The sequence below is a fragment of the Actinia tenebrosa genome, unplaced genomic scaffold (assembly GCF_029948245.1).
Source record: "Actinia tenebrosa isolate PJP-AT-01 unplaced genomic scaffold, QUT_ActTen_1.0 PGA_scaffold17__23_contigs__length_9995812, whole genome shotgun sequence".
NCBI lineage: Eukaryota > Metazoa > Cnidaria > Anthozoa > Actiniaria > Actiniidae > Actinia > Actinia tenebrosa.
The window spans coordinates 630,294-645,483 of NW_028292577.1; the positions used below are offsets into that span (position 1 = coordinate 630,294).

At 36.7% G+C, this 15,190-nt stretch overlaps 4 protein-coding genes across 7 annotated transcripts; 2 read left to right on the forward strand and 2 right to left on the reverse strand.

Annotated features, from left to right (window-relative positions):
• Window positions 1-3,342: 3,342 nt before the first annotated feature.
• Window positions 3,343-4,662, forward strand: LOC148910158 (uncharacterized). Its single transcript, XM_089031809.1, has 3 exons — window positions 3,343-3,934; window positions 4,041-4,295; window positions 4,569-4,662. The coding sequence occupies exons 1-3, from the start codon at window positions 3,642-3,644 to the stop codon at window positions 4,606-4,608; spliced, it is 588 nt and encodes a 195-aa protein (XP_088887935.1). The 5' UTR covers window positions 3,343-3,641; the 3' UTR covers window positions 4,609-4,662.
• A 104-nt stretch (window positions 4,663-4,766) lies between these two features.
• On the forward strand, window positions 4,767-9,790 carry LOC148910159 (uncharacterized). Its single transcript, XM_089031808.1, has 3 exons — window positions 4,767-4,903; window positions 5,183-5,329; window positions 5,412-9,790. Exons 1-3 carry the CDS (start codon window positions 4,888-4,890, stop codon window positions 6,746-6,748), a joined length of 1,500 nt encoding a protein of 499 aa, XP_088887934.1. The 5' UTR covers window positions 4,767-4,887; the 3' UTR covers window positions 6,749-9,790.
• LOC148910160 (uncharacterized) lies at window positions 7,071-9,268 on the reverse strand. 2 transcript variants are annotated; one of them, XM_089031807.1, is made up of 4 exons: window positions 9,131-9,268; window positions 8,737-8,930; window positions 8,445-8,608; window positions 7,071-8,253 (listed from the first exon to the last, which is right to left on the reverse strand). In XM_089031807.1, the coding sequence occupies exons 1-4, from the start codon at window positions 9,144-9,146 to the stop codon at window positions 7,071-7,073; spliced, it is 1,557 nt and encodes a 518-aa protein (XP_088887933.1). In that variant the 5' UTR covers window positions 9,147-9,268. The 2 variants fall into 2 exon arrangements, with proteins under 2 accessions (XP_088887933.1, XP_088887932.1); XM_089031806.1 differs by lacking the exon at window positions 9,131-9,268 and having other exon boundaries at window positions 8,737-9,012.
• LOC148910161 (uncharacterized) lies at window positions 9,624-14,515 on the reverse strand. Of its 3 annotated transcripts, XM_089031803.1 has the most exons (10): window positions 13,984-14,511; window positions 13,362-13,897; window positions 12,928-13,285; window positions 12,592-12,789; window positions 12,216-12,402; window positions 11,701-11,952; window positions 11,260-11,431; window positions 10,853-11,001; window positions 10,566-10,766; window positions 9,624-10,168 (listed from the first exon to the last, which is right to left on the reverse strand). In XM_089031803.1, exons 1-10 carry the CDS (start codon window positions 14,335-14,337, stop codon window positions 10,002-10,004), a joined length of 2,574 nt encoding a protein of 857 aa, XP_088887929.1. In that variant the 5' UTR covers window positions 14,338-14,511; the 3' UTR covers window positions 9,624-10,001. The 3 variants fall into 3 exon arrangements, with proteins under 3 accessions (XP_088887929.1, XP_088887930.1, XP_088887931.1); XM_089031804.1 differs by lacking the exon at window positions 10,566-10,766 and having other exon boundaries at window positions 13,984-14,514; XM_089031805.1 differs by lacking the exon at window positions 9,624-10,168 and having other exon boundaries at window positions 10,626-10,766; window positions 10,926-11,001; window positions 13,984-14,515.
• Window positions 14,516-15,190: the final 675 nt, after the last annotated feature.

Below are 15,190 nucleotides of genomic sequence, written 5' to 3' on the forward strand. Positions count from 1 at the left end.
TCTTTGTTCAATAACATAAACAAACCCCTTACTTTGAACTCTCAAATCAACACGACTCCAAACTTGTCTGAAATGAATTCGTAGAGAAATATTATCAAAACAAACGAAATTCAGTCTTAACTATAGAAAAAAGAAGCGAATAGAATCGTTAAGTCAATAACAGTCGAATAAAAGCGATAGTTTCTTATGTCGAGGCTTCCAAAATATATGTATTCTTTGCCTCTTGTGCGTCAGCCTGAACTTTAATTGTAAAATTCAACTCGTGAATCGAAAATCCAGAATTCCACGACCATTTTGTGAGGATTTAAGATGGAAAATGGTATTTCAGCGTTTGTTTTATGCCAGAACGTTCAAGGAAACACGTGATATTTCTTTTAGTCTAAATGTGTAAATGTCTTTTTTCGGTGGACAACGTTAATGACATTGACTGTATATTTTTCAAACTTCTGGAACTTTCTTAAGAGTGTTACTTTTGGATTATCTGACTTACCTCAGCTCCTCCTTCAGTTTGACTTATGCTCAAGTATTTGTAAATTATGCTAAAGATGTCAAGTTTTCTTGACTGAGCTTCTCGTACGACTTACTAATGTTCTAGATAATATATAAACTCGCACGCTTGCTCTCTCCTCATTAATTCATCGCAACTAGAATTTCCAGACTGCTTCTTTACTTTGAAGTTTTATGTTCCATAAATATTCTCCTACCGTAGATTATGACGGATTACTTATAATAAACCGATGCTTACACAAGCTTACTAATGTCTTTGTCATTGCCATGGTAACGGTTTAACCTATCATTAGTGCTAATCGCCCTCCAGGAAACAAAGAAACAAGAACAATTGGCTAATTAGCACAAAAATAGTCTCTTCACAGCTTAAATACTAATAACGTGGCTGGATAATTAAAGTTGTTTTTGAATAACTTTGCATGTAAAAGTTTGATTACACTAGAGTGATCAAGACATCTCTGTTGTCTCCCATCCATGACGGGATCCAGGAATTTTTAAGGGGGGTGAGGGAGGGGGTCCAAACGTATACTAGTATTTATACCATGCAGTTAGACCTTTTCTTAACCACCCATTTATATCCTCCCCTTATGGTTAAATATTAAAAATACATTTCTACATAAATATAAACTTATTTCAAATCATTGGTAAAACTAAATTCTAGGATAAAACAATCAATTGAACCTCACCTGAATCCTTCATCCTTTCCTTGGACCCACTGAAGAGGCTGTTTAAGAACTTGTTTACACTATAATGATAAAAAGGTAAATTTTACACTGTGAAAAGATGAAAAAACTTACTCTTTTACTCCGACGAAGGACTAGCGTCCGAAAAATCAGTAAGTTTTTTCATCTTTTCACGGTGTAAAATTTACCCTTTTATCATTAGTTTCATTAGAAACACCGACGCAGCTCACACTAGTTTTTAGCTAGTTATCTCTTCATGTTTACACTGTACGGCCTACAAAAACTGTGAAAGCTGTTGCGGTGTCCCTACCCTGAGGGGAAAAACCAATAAAATTAAATTAAGAAAACTACACTTTTGCATTTTGCAAGGGAGTTTCATTTCCCTAAGAAGACAGTTGTCATATATTTGACTCACAACATGCTTTGGATGGCCTTGGATGGATGGGTAGTACGATGCGATGGGATGGATGAATAGGAAGGTGGGGGAGGATTAGATGGAAGGGGGATAAATGGGATGGATGCTGAATGGATGGGTCAGTAGGATTTAATGAATGGATGGGGTATGGAGGAAGGGAGGGAGGAAGGGAGGGAGGGAGGGAGGGAGGGAGGGAGGGAGGGATGGAAGCTACAAAGGCTTATTTTTACTGCCATTGAACAATGTCACGTTAATCTCTATTCAAATATTGACTTTATTGTATGAATGAAAGTTGAGACCAAACCAGACACCGCATCGCTTTGAAGTCCAAAATATTAAATAAATAAATAAATAATTTCTTTCTTTTTTTTCTTTTTTTCATCGTAAAGATAATTTGAGTTCAAAATTCCACATTTTATTTTATATTATTTCATTTGTGTTATTTTCCTTGTTTAAAAAAGAGATGTTTCGCATTATTAAGACACTCCGAAAAATAAATATTTAAGGAGTGTTCGACTCAGTTTCAAGGAGGGAAAAAGGTTCGTGCCAATCGTGGGTTTGTATTTTTGTCAACTTTGATCAAATTACTGACGATTTCAAGGACACAGAATATTCAGTATTAGTGTTGAAATTGCTCACAGTTCCGCACATTTACAGAGCTAATTGATAAAATAAACTGGACAGAACAAATTGGAAAACTGGCGATTTTAATGAAATGAATCATAGGGAAATTTATTCGAGAAATTCCGATTCTAATTCGACTTCACTTTTTCATTTGTAATGATCAATTAGGTCACTTCATGCAGTAACTGTTACTGGCCAACCAATTTAAAAAGGTGACATAAATTAAACGGCTAAAGAGCAAAACAGAGCAGTTGTCGATGATTAGAAATTTACTACCCCAGTTCAGAAAACAAACGACTTCTTTTAGAGGTTTAGTGGTTAAAACGGAGTTCAAATACGACCCAGCTCCGTCTGCATGGATTTGGCGAGACACTGTGAGTATTCTTTACTACGTATAATGTTGATTTATTATAGTTTTATTTCAAGGTGAACCAAAAGTAGAGTCTAAAGGTTAGCGATTGATCAATCTACTTGTATTAACAACCAGACGACAGGTTGAGATGAGTAAAAAGTTTTTGGCATTCAAATAAGAGTGGTACAACTTGAAGATCGTGTGGTGTTACGAGTATGATTAGAGCACACACACTCTGCCTAGCTCTCACTCAGTGAAACGAAACTCGAGAATTGGTTGCTGTTAAACAACGAGACTTTCTCTGACTGAAGCGATCAAATTTTCACTCTTCTTGTGTTTTAACTAATGGTTTCAAGTCAGGGCTGTTTTTCGTAATCAAATGAAGTCGCCGACTTTTCCCAAACTCGCTTAGTAAATGACAGAGAAACAACTCTCCCAGAATGGAAATGTTTTTATTCTTATCAAACTCAAAGCTCAACTAGATTGTAACCGTTTTTGCGCTTTATTTCAGAATCAGTAAAGATTTAATAACTAAATTATACTTTTAAGGACCATAAACTTTGGTTTTGTCGGTTGTTTTGTCTAATGACGTAGTCATCATCGTTGTTGTTGTGTTTGTGGTGGTGTTGTCGTTATTGTTGTTGTTTGACGGTGGTGGTATAATTCAGGTTTTAAGACTTTAAGATTTTTTTAGGTTTCGTACTTTGAGTCTACTCGGTTTTCTTAGACGATGCCGGATAGGAGTTTTAAGTTTAAAGTGTATATCAGGTCTAGAATTTTTTTACGGTTTTGGCATCTCTAGATGATATAAATAAATATTCCAAAAAAAATTTTTCGATTTCGAATTTTTTTCACCTCGAAATCAGCCTTCAAAGTTAGATTTCTGGCGACGCCCAGTCGTGTTGGCCGTGTTTTAGGAGACTGGTAACTAGTGACGTAAATTCGAGAACCGAGAAAAGCGATTGTCAAGGATACGAGTAGACAAAGTATTGTAAACATTGACCCGTTAGTGACTTTCATTCCTTCAAAAAACATAAATTTCAATATATAATTTCACAAGATGGCTACGAACTATTACGGGAGTGATTGCAGCTCTGAAAGCGAGATTTCAAGTATATATTCAGAGGAAGAGGATGGAGAAATAGAGGACGAATGCCATCAACATGCTGAAACACACGAGTCAGATGATAGCTACCCCAGGTCTGAATCTCACGAATTGGTAGGACCATATTCTTCAGAACCACTTGCTGATGCGGAATGGCTCAGTGAATATAACGAAGAAATTTCAAAGATCGAGAAGAGAAATGAAAAGCTTCAAGAAAGATTTGATGGCGTCACGCCGAATAGCGCTTGGTACGTAACTATCAAGATCTAGCTACAAGCTCACTCTTTTTGCAAAATATTTAGTTTCGTTTTGATTTTTTTACTAACTCGCAAATCTAAACGTTTCCTCTTTTAGGTGTAGATGCGGTCATTGCAAGAAAGACTTACTTCAAAAACCTCAAGAGTGTAATTACTGTCACGAAATAGAGGGTTGTCTCGAGTCACTGAAGTCTTCCGAAGTGCTCGAAGAATTGGAAGTACCTCCCATTTGTGTGACCTTACATCCAGGGTTTGAGCCTGTTTGTTTAAATCGCTGGTCCCTACGTTCATCATGTGCCAAATACCGCACTATCGACGGATATAAGTATAGACAAACTGGCAGTGAAGAAGAGTGAGTAAATCCTTTTTTTTTCTTCTAAGCTTAGTTTTAATTACATGGGCCCAGAACAAGTAAGATAACTATGACTAATGTTTTCTTCCTTATTTTCTTATATCTTTTACTGTTCACGTGCTTTACAAGTCATACCATGCCGTTTTAAAGTATTACTTATTTCCATGATAATGATGTAAATAGCAATTGTAACTGACAGTTGTTTATTTCAAGAATATATTCTTGTTTGTTTGATAAGTTTATATACTAACAAATTATCATTTCATATTTTAGGCTTCTCCGTGCAACAGCTTACAGGGAATTCACCCAATAGGCCCTTTGCAGCTAGTGGTCACGTGCTTGGATACCGCTTAGCAACACAAAACTGGAGAGCAAGCCTTCCAGTAAACAAAAGTTGTAATAGGTCAAGCACGCGTGGTTTTATACGATAGTTTCATCGTTCAAAACGCTTAATCCTTTTGCCCTATCTACAAACACAGTAAGATAATCTTAAATTCTCTCCTTTGGACTCGATTTTTGGTTCGAAGTAACGATATTCTTCGCGTTATCGCGAAAAAATTGTCACCGCCGGCCCGCTCGACGGCTGAAAAACATGGCGACTTCGCAAGGTATGTACTTCAAAACTCTCCTTTTTTTTGGTTTCTTTTCAATTATTGGACTTCTAAAATCTCTAAAATAACAGTTTAGATTGTGAATGGTGATCGATTGTAATTGGACGGCATTTTAATGGACGATTTGTTTATTTTTTGTGAGAGTGATTCCACGTCTAAAGTCAAGACTAACCCATGTTTACATATATTCGCTGTAGATGTTAGAACTCCCGACGAGCCATCACATACCAAGAAAAATTCTTCGTACTGATATTTTTATATTTATTTTTGTTTTAGATGAAGTAGAAACTCAAGACATCTCTATCTTTCCTTCCCTCACCTTCGATGATGTAGGGAGCTACGCTATAGAGAAGTCTGGCTGCACAAGCACTTCGAAAGCGTACAAATTTATGGCGGAACCAGGCTATTTACATGACGTTAAAGGTACTTGATAGCCAAAATGTTTTTTCTATTTCATTATGATATGAATGGCAGACAATTCACACTAATTTTTCCAATTTTTTAGTGATATATACCGACCAGTGCGTGAGAGTTAAATGCAAGTGTTACCGCTCAATGAGGAAGTCTGAACCACCGCACATTTTAGAGGTGTCAGTCCAGAACAACAATTTGACATTGCTGTCTGGGCTGTGCTCATGTGTAGCCGGGGCAGGTGGATACTGCCATCATGTGATCGGGCTTCTTTACTATTTAGCCCTTCTTAAGCAACTGGGACATCGGACATTGCCTGATGAGCTAACATGTACCAGCATGAAGCAGCGTTGGAGCATACCTAGAGGATCCAAAATCGCACAAAAAGAAATACAAGACGTGCTAGTGAAAAAACCCCAACTTGGCGCTTCGTACAGTAGATATATCAAGAGTAATTTGTATTCCCCATCTACCCAGTATCCTACCCTCACAAAAGAGCACTTTAATGGCTTCCAACCACCTTATCCTCTCTTTACAACCATTCTGCCCAATCAAGATCAACTTGGCAATATCCCATTTGTACAGAGCAAGTTTGGAAATGTCCCAAAAGGCTGTGTCCTGTCATATCAACAAAAGATGTCAACTGACTACATCATAAATGATTTTACTTGCACTTCTTTCCCAGAGCTTCCCCTCTCAAGTGCAGAGGACAGATTTAATAACAATGTGTCAATCTGTCTTGACAGTCGTCAACAATCTATATTTGGAACATTGTCTGTGACAACAGAGTCATCACTGAGAGTGCAGCAGCAAACAGTCACTCAAAGTCAGAGTGATGTATGGCACCTGCTCAGAAAAAAAAGGGTAACAGCAAGCAAATTTGGCATTGTCGCTCGCCGGGTGTCACATTTTGACACCCTTGTCAATCAGCTAAACCCCACCAGATTTGTACAAACTGCAGCAATGAGAAGAGGCATTGAACTTGAACCACATGCTGCCATGGTCTATGCTAGCAATGCAAAGGGTGGAAGAGTAAACCTCTTCCCATCTGGGCTGATTGTCCACCCAAAGTGCCCATGGCTAGGTTGTAGCCCAGACAGGAAAGTTTATGACCTTGATGCCGTAAATAATGGTCAGAATCCCTTTGGCTTGTTAGAAATAAAGGTCGTTAAAGAGGGGGAAACATCATTTGACAATGTGAGGTATCTCACCAAGGACCAGAACACTAACCAGTACAAACTGAAAACAACAGACATTTATTATTACCAGATCCAGTGCCAGCTTGGACTCACAGGATTAGAATGGTGTGATTTTTTCAGTTACATTGACGAAAATTTGTTTGTTTGCTCTAGAATTAATTTTGATTCAGTGTTTTTCCAGCAAGCAAAGGACAAAGTTGATAGTTTTTTCTTCAATTACTATTTACATTAATACACTAAGATTTTTGTTGTTGTTCTCAAACCATGGCCAGATTTCTTATGATAACAAATATTATATTTTTATTAATGACAAATCAATTCATAATCTTAATTTATTTTTTATTATATTTATATCATATTAGTATTATATTTATTTGTGCTATTTATATTTTGTGTTTGTTCATTAGTTTTTTTTTTTGAGTTTTCATTTACAAACAAATTGAAATAGTTACAAAAAGCAATCCAAGACACATGATAAACCAACCTGCATTAAAGATTATCTAATGGGTTATGTAAGCCACATTAATCATACATTCACCAACTTCTTACAGACACTATGCCTCATTATTACCATTGGATAAAATAAGTGGGCCTTGAAAATTTGTAAGGAGGCAGGCTACAGTATATAACTGATTGACTGAACCTAAAGTGGACAATGGCACATCTGAATCAAAAAAGTGGTACTCTTTGACTCTTCTTATTGCCCTCTCGACATGAATTCTAAGACTTGCTAGTGTCTTTGTTTTTTGAACATCTGTGGCAGAGAATTGTTCCTGACTTTCAAGAAACGGAGGAATATTTAACTCTACCCGCTTCTCCCTAAGTAAATCTTCAATGTCAAATCCTTTGTCTGCCATGACTGAATCACCAGGTTCTAACAAATCTAGAATGCCGCTGCACCTTGTGATTTCCTTATCACTAATCCCCCCTGTGTAAAGGCTAGAAACGAAGCTAATAGCTCCATTAGGGGTAATGCCTATCAAACCCTTGAGTGTAGTATTACTCTTATAACTAGAATAAAGCTGCGACTGAAGTAGTAGGGAGGTAGGTGTTTGAACAAAAATCTCTGTACAATCTAAAATGACACGTGTGCTTGCATAAAGCTTTTTAAAACCTTCTGGCATAAACCTATCAACATCTTGCCTTGAAGGCCAGATCACTTGACTACCAAGAAGAAAATACAAAAAATTAGTCCATGTGATCAATTTCCTGCAAACTGACGATTTATGTATTCGGAACCTATGAGCTAAATCCTGTCCGAATAGACCTAGTTTGAGGCGTACACAAAACATAAACAATTCATCCACAAGAAGCATATTTCTTGAGTCTGGTCTACTTTCTCTTTCTCCAGAGGCATAACAATATGTCATTTGTGCAGCACATGGCTGCAAAAACTTAAAAAAGAACTGAATATGTAAATAGGATGGGAAACCTGTATAAAATCTTATGATCTCATTGTCTGTGCCAAATCTCTCAAGCCCAAATTTATTAAGTGCTAATTGTTCTGCAGCTTGCCTCTTAATGTCCTCAATTTCTTTTGCAGCTTCAACTTTAACCCTTTTTATTTCAGTGAGGGCAGCTGCAGTTTCATTTCTACTTTGTTCAAGTTGCTTTTGTGCATCTTGGAACTGTGCTCTGAGTGACTGGACTTGTGCTTGTAGGTCATCCATGCTGAAGGTTGTAGAAGTGCTGGGACTATTATCTTCATTGTCATCACTTTCATCTGTCTGAGTGTCTCTGTAAAAAGGTTTTGAAATTATGATGACACTCAGTTCACACTCAGTTCACACTAAATAAAAAATTATAAAAGACTAAATTATTAAAATTATAAAATTATTTTGGTTTAAACCAAAATAAACATCAAGTACAATTCCATCAGTCAAGTCTAAATGAAATGTATTGAAGTAGAAATATGTGATATTCATTACCTATCTACTTGTCGAATTATCTTTCTTCTTGCTTTGGATTTGGTTGACCAGTCAAAGATTGATGGTACAGCTTCTCTTTTTAGCAACTGACGTCCAGAATCAGTGGGAGGATTGTAATCTTCCTCAGTGAAGTGTTTTGAGCACACTCTGGTACTTTTGTTAACCTATTATAAATCAAATGTCCTTTTAATAACAATGTAACTGTATTCAACTATTTTTATCTTCATTACAGTTTTTTAAAGATCCACAGGCAATTCGTATTGTGCATTGATATTGTTAGATTCCTATATACCTTGAAGTGTGGGCCCACATCTCTTCGTATCTTCACCAGCCATTCCTTTTTCAATTGCTCATCCCTTGCACGGCCTGGTAAGCGGTGAAACTTTAAATCAGGATGATATCGAGAATCTCCGTTACACAAGGGAACACAACAATGGTACGAAGAATTTTTCTTGGTATGTGATGGCTCGTCGGGAGTTCTAACATCTACAGCGAATATATGTAAACATGGGTTAGTCTTGACTTTAGACGTGGAATCACTCTCACAAAAAATAAACAAATCGTCCATTAAAATGCCGTCCAATTACAATCGATCACCATTCACAATCTAAACTGTTATTTTAGAGATTTTAGAAGTCCAATAATTGAAAAGAAACCAAAAAAAAGGAGAGTTTTGAAGTACATACCTTGCGAAGTCGCCATGTTTTTCAGCCGTCGAGCGGGCCGGCGGTGACAATTTTTTCGCGATAACGCGAAGAATATCGTTACTTCGAACCAAAAATCGAGTCCAAAGGAGAGAATTTAAGATTATCTTACTGTGTTTGTAGATAGGGCAAAAGGATTAAGCGTTTTGAACGATGAAACTATCGTATAAAACCACGCGTGCTTGACCTATTACAACTTTTGTTTACTGGAAGGCTTGCTCTCCAGTTTTGTGTTGCTAAGCGGTATCCAAGCACGTGACCACTAGCTGCAAAGGGCCTATTGGTTCATGGTTATCAAGGAGGAGGATCCAAGAGAATCCCACTGCCTGCTTGTGCATACCACTCGATAAGAAAACAGTTTCCTAGCACCGATTTTTGTGGATACGAAGATAACGAGTGATACATATTATATTATAAACAGAACATTGCATTAGAGTGATTTTACTTGAAGCATGAAAAAAATTGCACTACATAGTAGTAGATATTCACTGTTTTCTTTTGTTTTACTTCGACTCTCCTCACTAATTATACAACTTTGTATCATGGGTCTAATAGAAATGACTCAAATTGCCTTTATGAGGGTTGTTTTGTATTTGTCACTTTGTATTGCACTTACAACTATAATAAAAAATTATAAAATAATTAATTGTAAAAAGTATTACAAAATGATACATTTCTACATATTAATATAAGAGTGAAGTCACTAAACCAGTGAAATGGATAGTAGACTAATACACCTTAGCACTGAGACTCTAATGCCATTGTTTTCTTTTGTGTCTATTTGACTATTACACCTTAACAAGTAATTTCTATTTCACGGGTTTAGTAACTTCACTCTAAAAGCAAGAGAATATTAACTGCTTTTCTGGTTTTTAGGGCAGTCTTTCACATTCTTGTGTCCTTTCATGGGATTCTTGCAATGAGTGCAATGAGGGATTGATTTCTCTATCCTGCCTTCTCCAATCTTCTTTGTTTTCTTCATTTCGGCAGCTTTGGCTTCTTGTTCAAGTACCTGTGATACTGATAAAAGTAATGCACAAATTAGCATGAAGTGAATAGTTGATGACAAAATTGTTAGTTTATATTATACTTCTATTATGTTATGACTGTTAGATTATTCAACATATTAGAAATAAACCTTCATGACTTAGACACAACAGTCTAATTATGAAGAAAGATCTATAGTGAAAGCACTGAATAAGGACTTGGTGATATTTGAACACTGAAACAGAGTGCAGTCAGTATAACCAGTGAAATAGTACGAAATCTAAATAGTAGTAATAATTAGCACAAATTCATTTGTTTTCTTTTGTTTGGTAAGCACTATTCAGTGCTATTCAGCTAAGCAAATTTCACAGGTATGATGATGGCACTCTTCAAACTTAGAAACATCAATGGGAAATAACATCCTACTCACATGGTGTTGTGGGTGGTACATTGTCTACAACCATACTCTTTCTTTTTTCCTTTTTTTCCAAAGCCACAGTTTTACTTTCTTTTACCAGCATCGTGTTCATTGATGGTGGGGTCATTTCTTTTAATTCTTTCTGTGCCTCTCTTAACATGTCTTCTTTCTGCAATGCTTCGAGAAAAGTGATGTATATCTCTTCCACATACCCTATTGATAAAAGATAAACAATAACATGTATACAAGTATTTTTTGACTTTTTGTTAAATCAGATGTGCCGAAATAGCAATTCTTACCATAATCTGGTTTTATTCTCACATCTCTTACAGTAGCCTCCCCATTTTTAAACTTCGGATAAATAAATCTCACTTGGTCTGATCCATCTGGCTTCTTTTTTGTCTCTCTAATGATATTGTAGTTGAAGTGGCTTACAGCAAGTATTTGTCTTGGAAGGAAAGAAAACAAAGAGAATGATTATAACAAATTATTATTCTTATTATTCGAATATCTTAGTTTGATTTCATTTGTTTCTTTATTTTGCATATTGCAATTCAAGTTTTTGCAAGAATGCAAATATTTAGTCATGCATTTATGTCTTATTTCTTGATAGCTTTTATATGAGAATAATACTATGATTATAATATTAGAAAAATATATATAGCAAAAATACATATTGATACAAGTTATACACAGTACTAGATACCTGCAATACATTCCAGGGAAAGAGAATGCAATCATTTTGGGACAAAACTGATTTAGTAGCGAGTGAAATCCCTCGAGGCAACTTGTTTGCGATAAAGGAGAAGCCTGTTTAATGCCAGCAACAATTCCTTTTTTGCTCAATGCTTTGTCCAGTTTCTCATATGCCACAGAATCTAATAAAGAAAAATAACATAATTATAACAGTCAAATAGGTGCTAGGTACTAGGAGTCAACTTTTCTGGGCTAGAAAAATTCAATTTTATGCACCAGGTTTGGGATTTGCAAATAAGAAGTGGGAATTGGAGTTGCTCAAAAACATAACTAATTTGAGAGCATGGGATTTGGCCAGGAAATGGAATTTGGATCACTCTTCCAAAACCGTGTGAACAAAACAGTGGTGACAAATTTTGAAATTATCAACATAAAAATAGAGAAAGAGTACCAGGGATAAGCCATTTCCTAGGTGTTATGTCATCGGCATGTGAGCACTTATTGAACAGAGGGTCAGGTAGATCTTTATGCCTATTAAGAATGTGGCTTTTGAAGGAGTTGAATTTTGACCAGATGATTCTTCCGGTTCCACAGACAGTTGATGTCGCACTCCAATGGAGATGGTTTAAGCAAGGCTGAATCCAGTCCTTGATTAATTCACATCCTTTTTCTCTTGCAACTTTGTTCAGAGCCTTCTTGACAGCTGCAAATTAAATGCAATATATTACTATTATTATCATAATATACATATGCCATTAGAATAAATGTATTCATAAACAATCATTCTGACTCCAAAGGTGACATGAAAACAGGTATAGTTGACCAAGAGATATTCAAAGATAACTGTAGTAAATATTTACTAATATTTGCTTTGCCTTCATTAAATAAGTGGTGTAGAGGTTTAAAATGTCACACCAATAATTAATAAAATATGATATTAATAATAATACCACTAGATATTCATACATTTCTTTAGGTGCCAAAGATCAAAATAGTGAGTAATATTTGGCAGCTTTTCTCGCATGTGTTTGGCAATGGAGAGATGTCTGTCAGATACGAAGGTGCCAATTGTAAGGCCAATTTGAAGAAGGAAGTTGATGCTCCTATTGAAACCAATGTACTCCATCGCCGTACTGCTACCAGTTTCATTTCTCTAAAAGGAACAATGACACAATGCAAAGATTAGCATTAATTATCTTATAGAGTCAAATAAGAATGTGTGTACAGAACATAATGAATGTAAAGTCAACAAAGTGCTTTTTTACAAGTTTAATTCTCACTACCTGTTTTGGCAGTAAGGACAGATATAGTAGAATCATAACATCCAATGATGATAACATACCTGTACGAGGGAAAAATGAATAATGTTCGGCAAATTACAAAGGAAGATTGAGTATACTCCAAATTTGGCGCTGTGCCCCATGCTGTCATGCCTGGCATCTCCAGATAGTGTTAGGGGCTCTGGCAGTGACTTTACTTCACTTAGCATTACTTTTTGGTACTTTTTCCAAAACAGCAGGATGGAAGGAAACAGCTTTTCCTAAAATTCAAAAAATAAATTTACATGGAAAATAATTCTCCTACTTCTCAGGTACAGAGCCCTTGTTTGCATTACTCAACTAAATTCAACTATGATAGATCATTTTTATAAATAAAGCATTTTGTAAACATTGCGTACCCCTCGATGTTTAAAGAAAGTAGTAAGTGTGATGCAGGCAACTCCCATGTGCTGAAATAGCCTGAAAACCTTGCTTGCAGAAGCACCTGCAGTTAGGACAGCAAAGCACAGGAGAATATTACCAGCTGGGATCTTAGTGCCTGTCATGTTGGGTTGGCTTCTCCAAGTATTTTCCTTCTTTGGGCATCTGGGGTTTTGGCATGTAGTAGTGATATTGACCATAGTCCCTACTTCTCGGTATGTCACAACAGGGTTTTCAGTCTTGCAGGAGTGGCAGAAGGAGAACAACAATAACAGCTTGGACAAGAAGACAATGTACTTAGGCTCAGTTCTAGTGCTATAGTTGCTTGAATTGAATCTGTAAGACAAAACAACAGCAAAACAAATTATTTTTTGTCAAGATTTAAACTATAAAGATCAAATTTATTCCATACCTCTTTCCTGTCATATGCTCTTCATCCTCCGTTTCAGTTTCTGTCTCTGTATCTGTGTAGGGGTGATAGTCAACGTCATCAGGGATACTCTCAGGCTCTTCCTCTGTAATGTCATAGTCAACTGTGTCCTCATCATCTTCCTCCACTTCCATATTTACATACTCATCGTCTTGTTCCAAATTCTCTCCGATCCTTTCTCCAAGACCTTCTTCATGGTCGTTCAGCTGTGTTAAATTACACTGAATACCACAGGACGATTTTGGAGTGGGTTCCTTTGCCAGAGAATCGATCTTGTTTTTTAAATCGATGCATTTATTATGTAGCAATCGTTTTTCTTCTTTGAGCTTTTTGCAAGCCAAGCAATCTGGAGTCTGGGTGCTGAAATCCCGCGCTGAAGAACAATCCTCGGCACTGATTACTGTATCAGGCTCCTCTGCATTGTCTACAGGTAACCTGTCTTCATTCTCAAGCTCTCTAACAGGTCCCATGGCTTCTCTGGACTCACCAGTACTAGCAGCGATCATGTCTCTAAGAATCTATATAGTAAACAAACGATAGTGCTACAGTTGGGGCATATAGTCCAATATGTGTGACATTTTTTTATTATCAATCGACGACTTACCTTTCGGCGATTTCTTTGAGAATTGTTGGCTTCAGCTGAACTAGTCGATGGAACTGGGTAAAGTTTTGGGTATGACACAATTCCGGTCTCATCCCTTACTAAGTGTGCCAGCTTTCTGTCGTCTTCTCCGAAAGAGTAACGCTGACTGTAGTCCTCTGGAGAAAAGTGCTCCGAGCATATTGCCGAAGTCGCCGTAGGCGTCCATTTTGCTCGTCTTTTCAACACAAAATCGACCCATCTTTTCCTTCTAGCCTTTGCTATTGGTCGGTCATCATTAAAATAAGGGATCGTATGAAGTTTTATGCCTTTCTTCGTTATATTTGAACACCCTCCAACCACGCACCTACTAGGCATATTTACAATACTTCGAAAGGCCGATCTAAACTGTGTCACCGAATTTACGTCACAGAAAAACTAGTGCCAGTCCATTAGCGTCTCCCAAAACACGGCCAACACGACTGGGCGTCGCCAGAAATCTAACTTTGAAGGCTGATTTCGAGGTGAAAAAAATTCGAAATCGAAAATTTTTTTTTGGAATATTCATTTATATCATCTAGAGATGCCAAAACCGTAAAAAAATTCTAGACCTGATATACACTTTAAGTTTCAAAGTTCATGCTGTCGAATGATTGACATGTAAATTGAAATTTTCATTACCAAACTTCAACGATTACGACAAAAATTAATCTTTAACGAAAGCCATTATTGTCCCGTGGGATCTTTTGTTCGAGACACAGTGGCATCAATTGGTTTCTAACAAAAATCGTAAATCGAAAAGTCCAACTTTAATATAGCTCATGCTTTGTGAATGCCGCTGACAAATGCGATTCTTTCGCTTTGCAACTGTTAAACAAAGAAATGATACTCTAGGGAATGATATGAGGTCTGAATCGGGAAAAAATACACTAAAGGTCTATTCACTCAAGGTGGGCCCAGCAAGTGGAGATCAGTAAAGAAAAGAAGGAAGGCTACCAGGTGATCTCGCCTCGAAGCGCGCAAAGGAACAAAGCGAACAGTTCAAAATGGGTGCTGCTGACTAATTAAGACAACGCCGATTTCGCTTACTTTTATTGTATTTATGCTTTGTTTTCATTAATATTTATTGCTGATAGGACAAGAGGAAGCTTTTCTGGTACATGTAAAGTTATATTTCAGGACGTATTTTAAAAAGGTTAACTCGAAATACGACTCCATTTTGAAATTCATC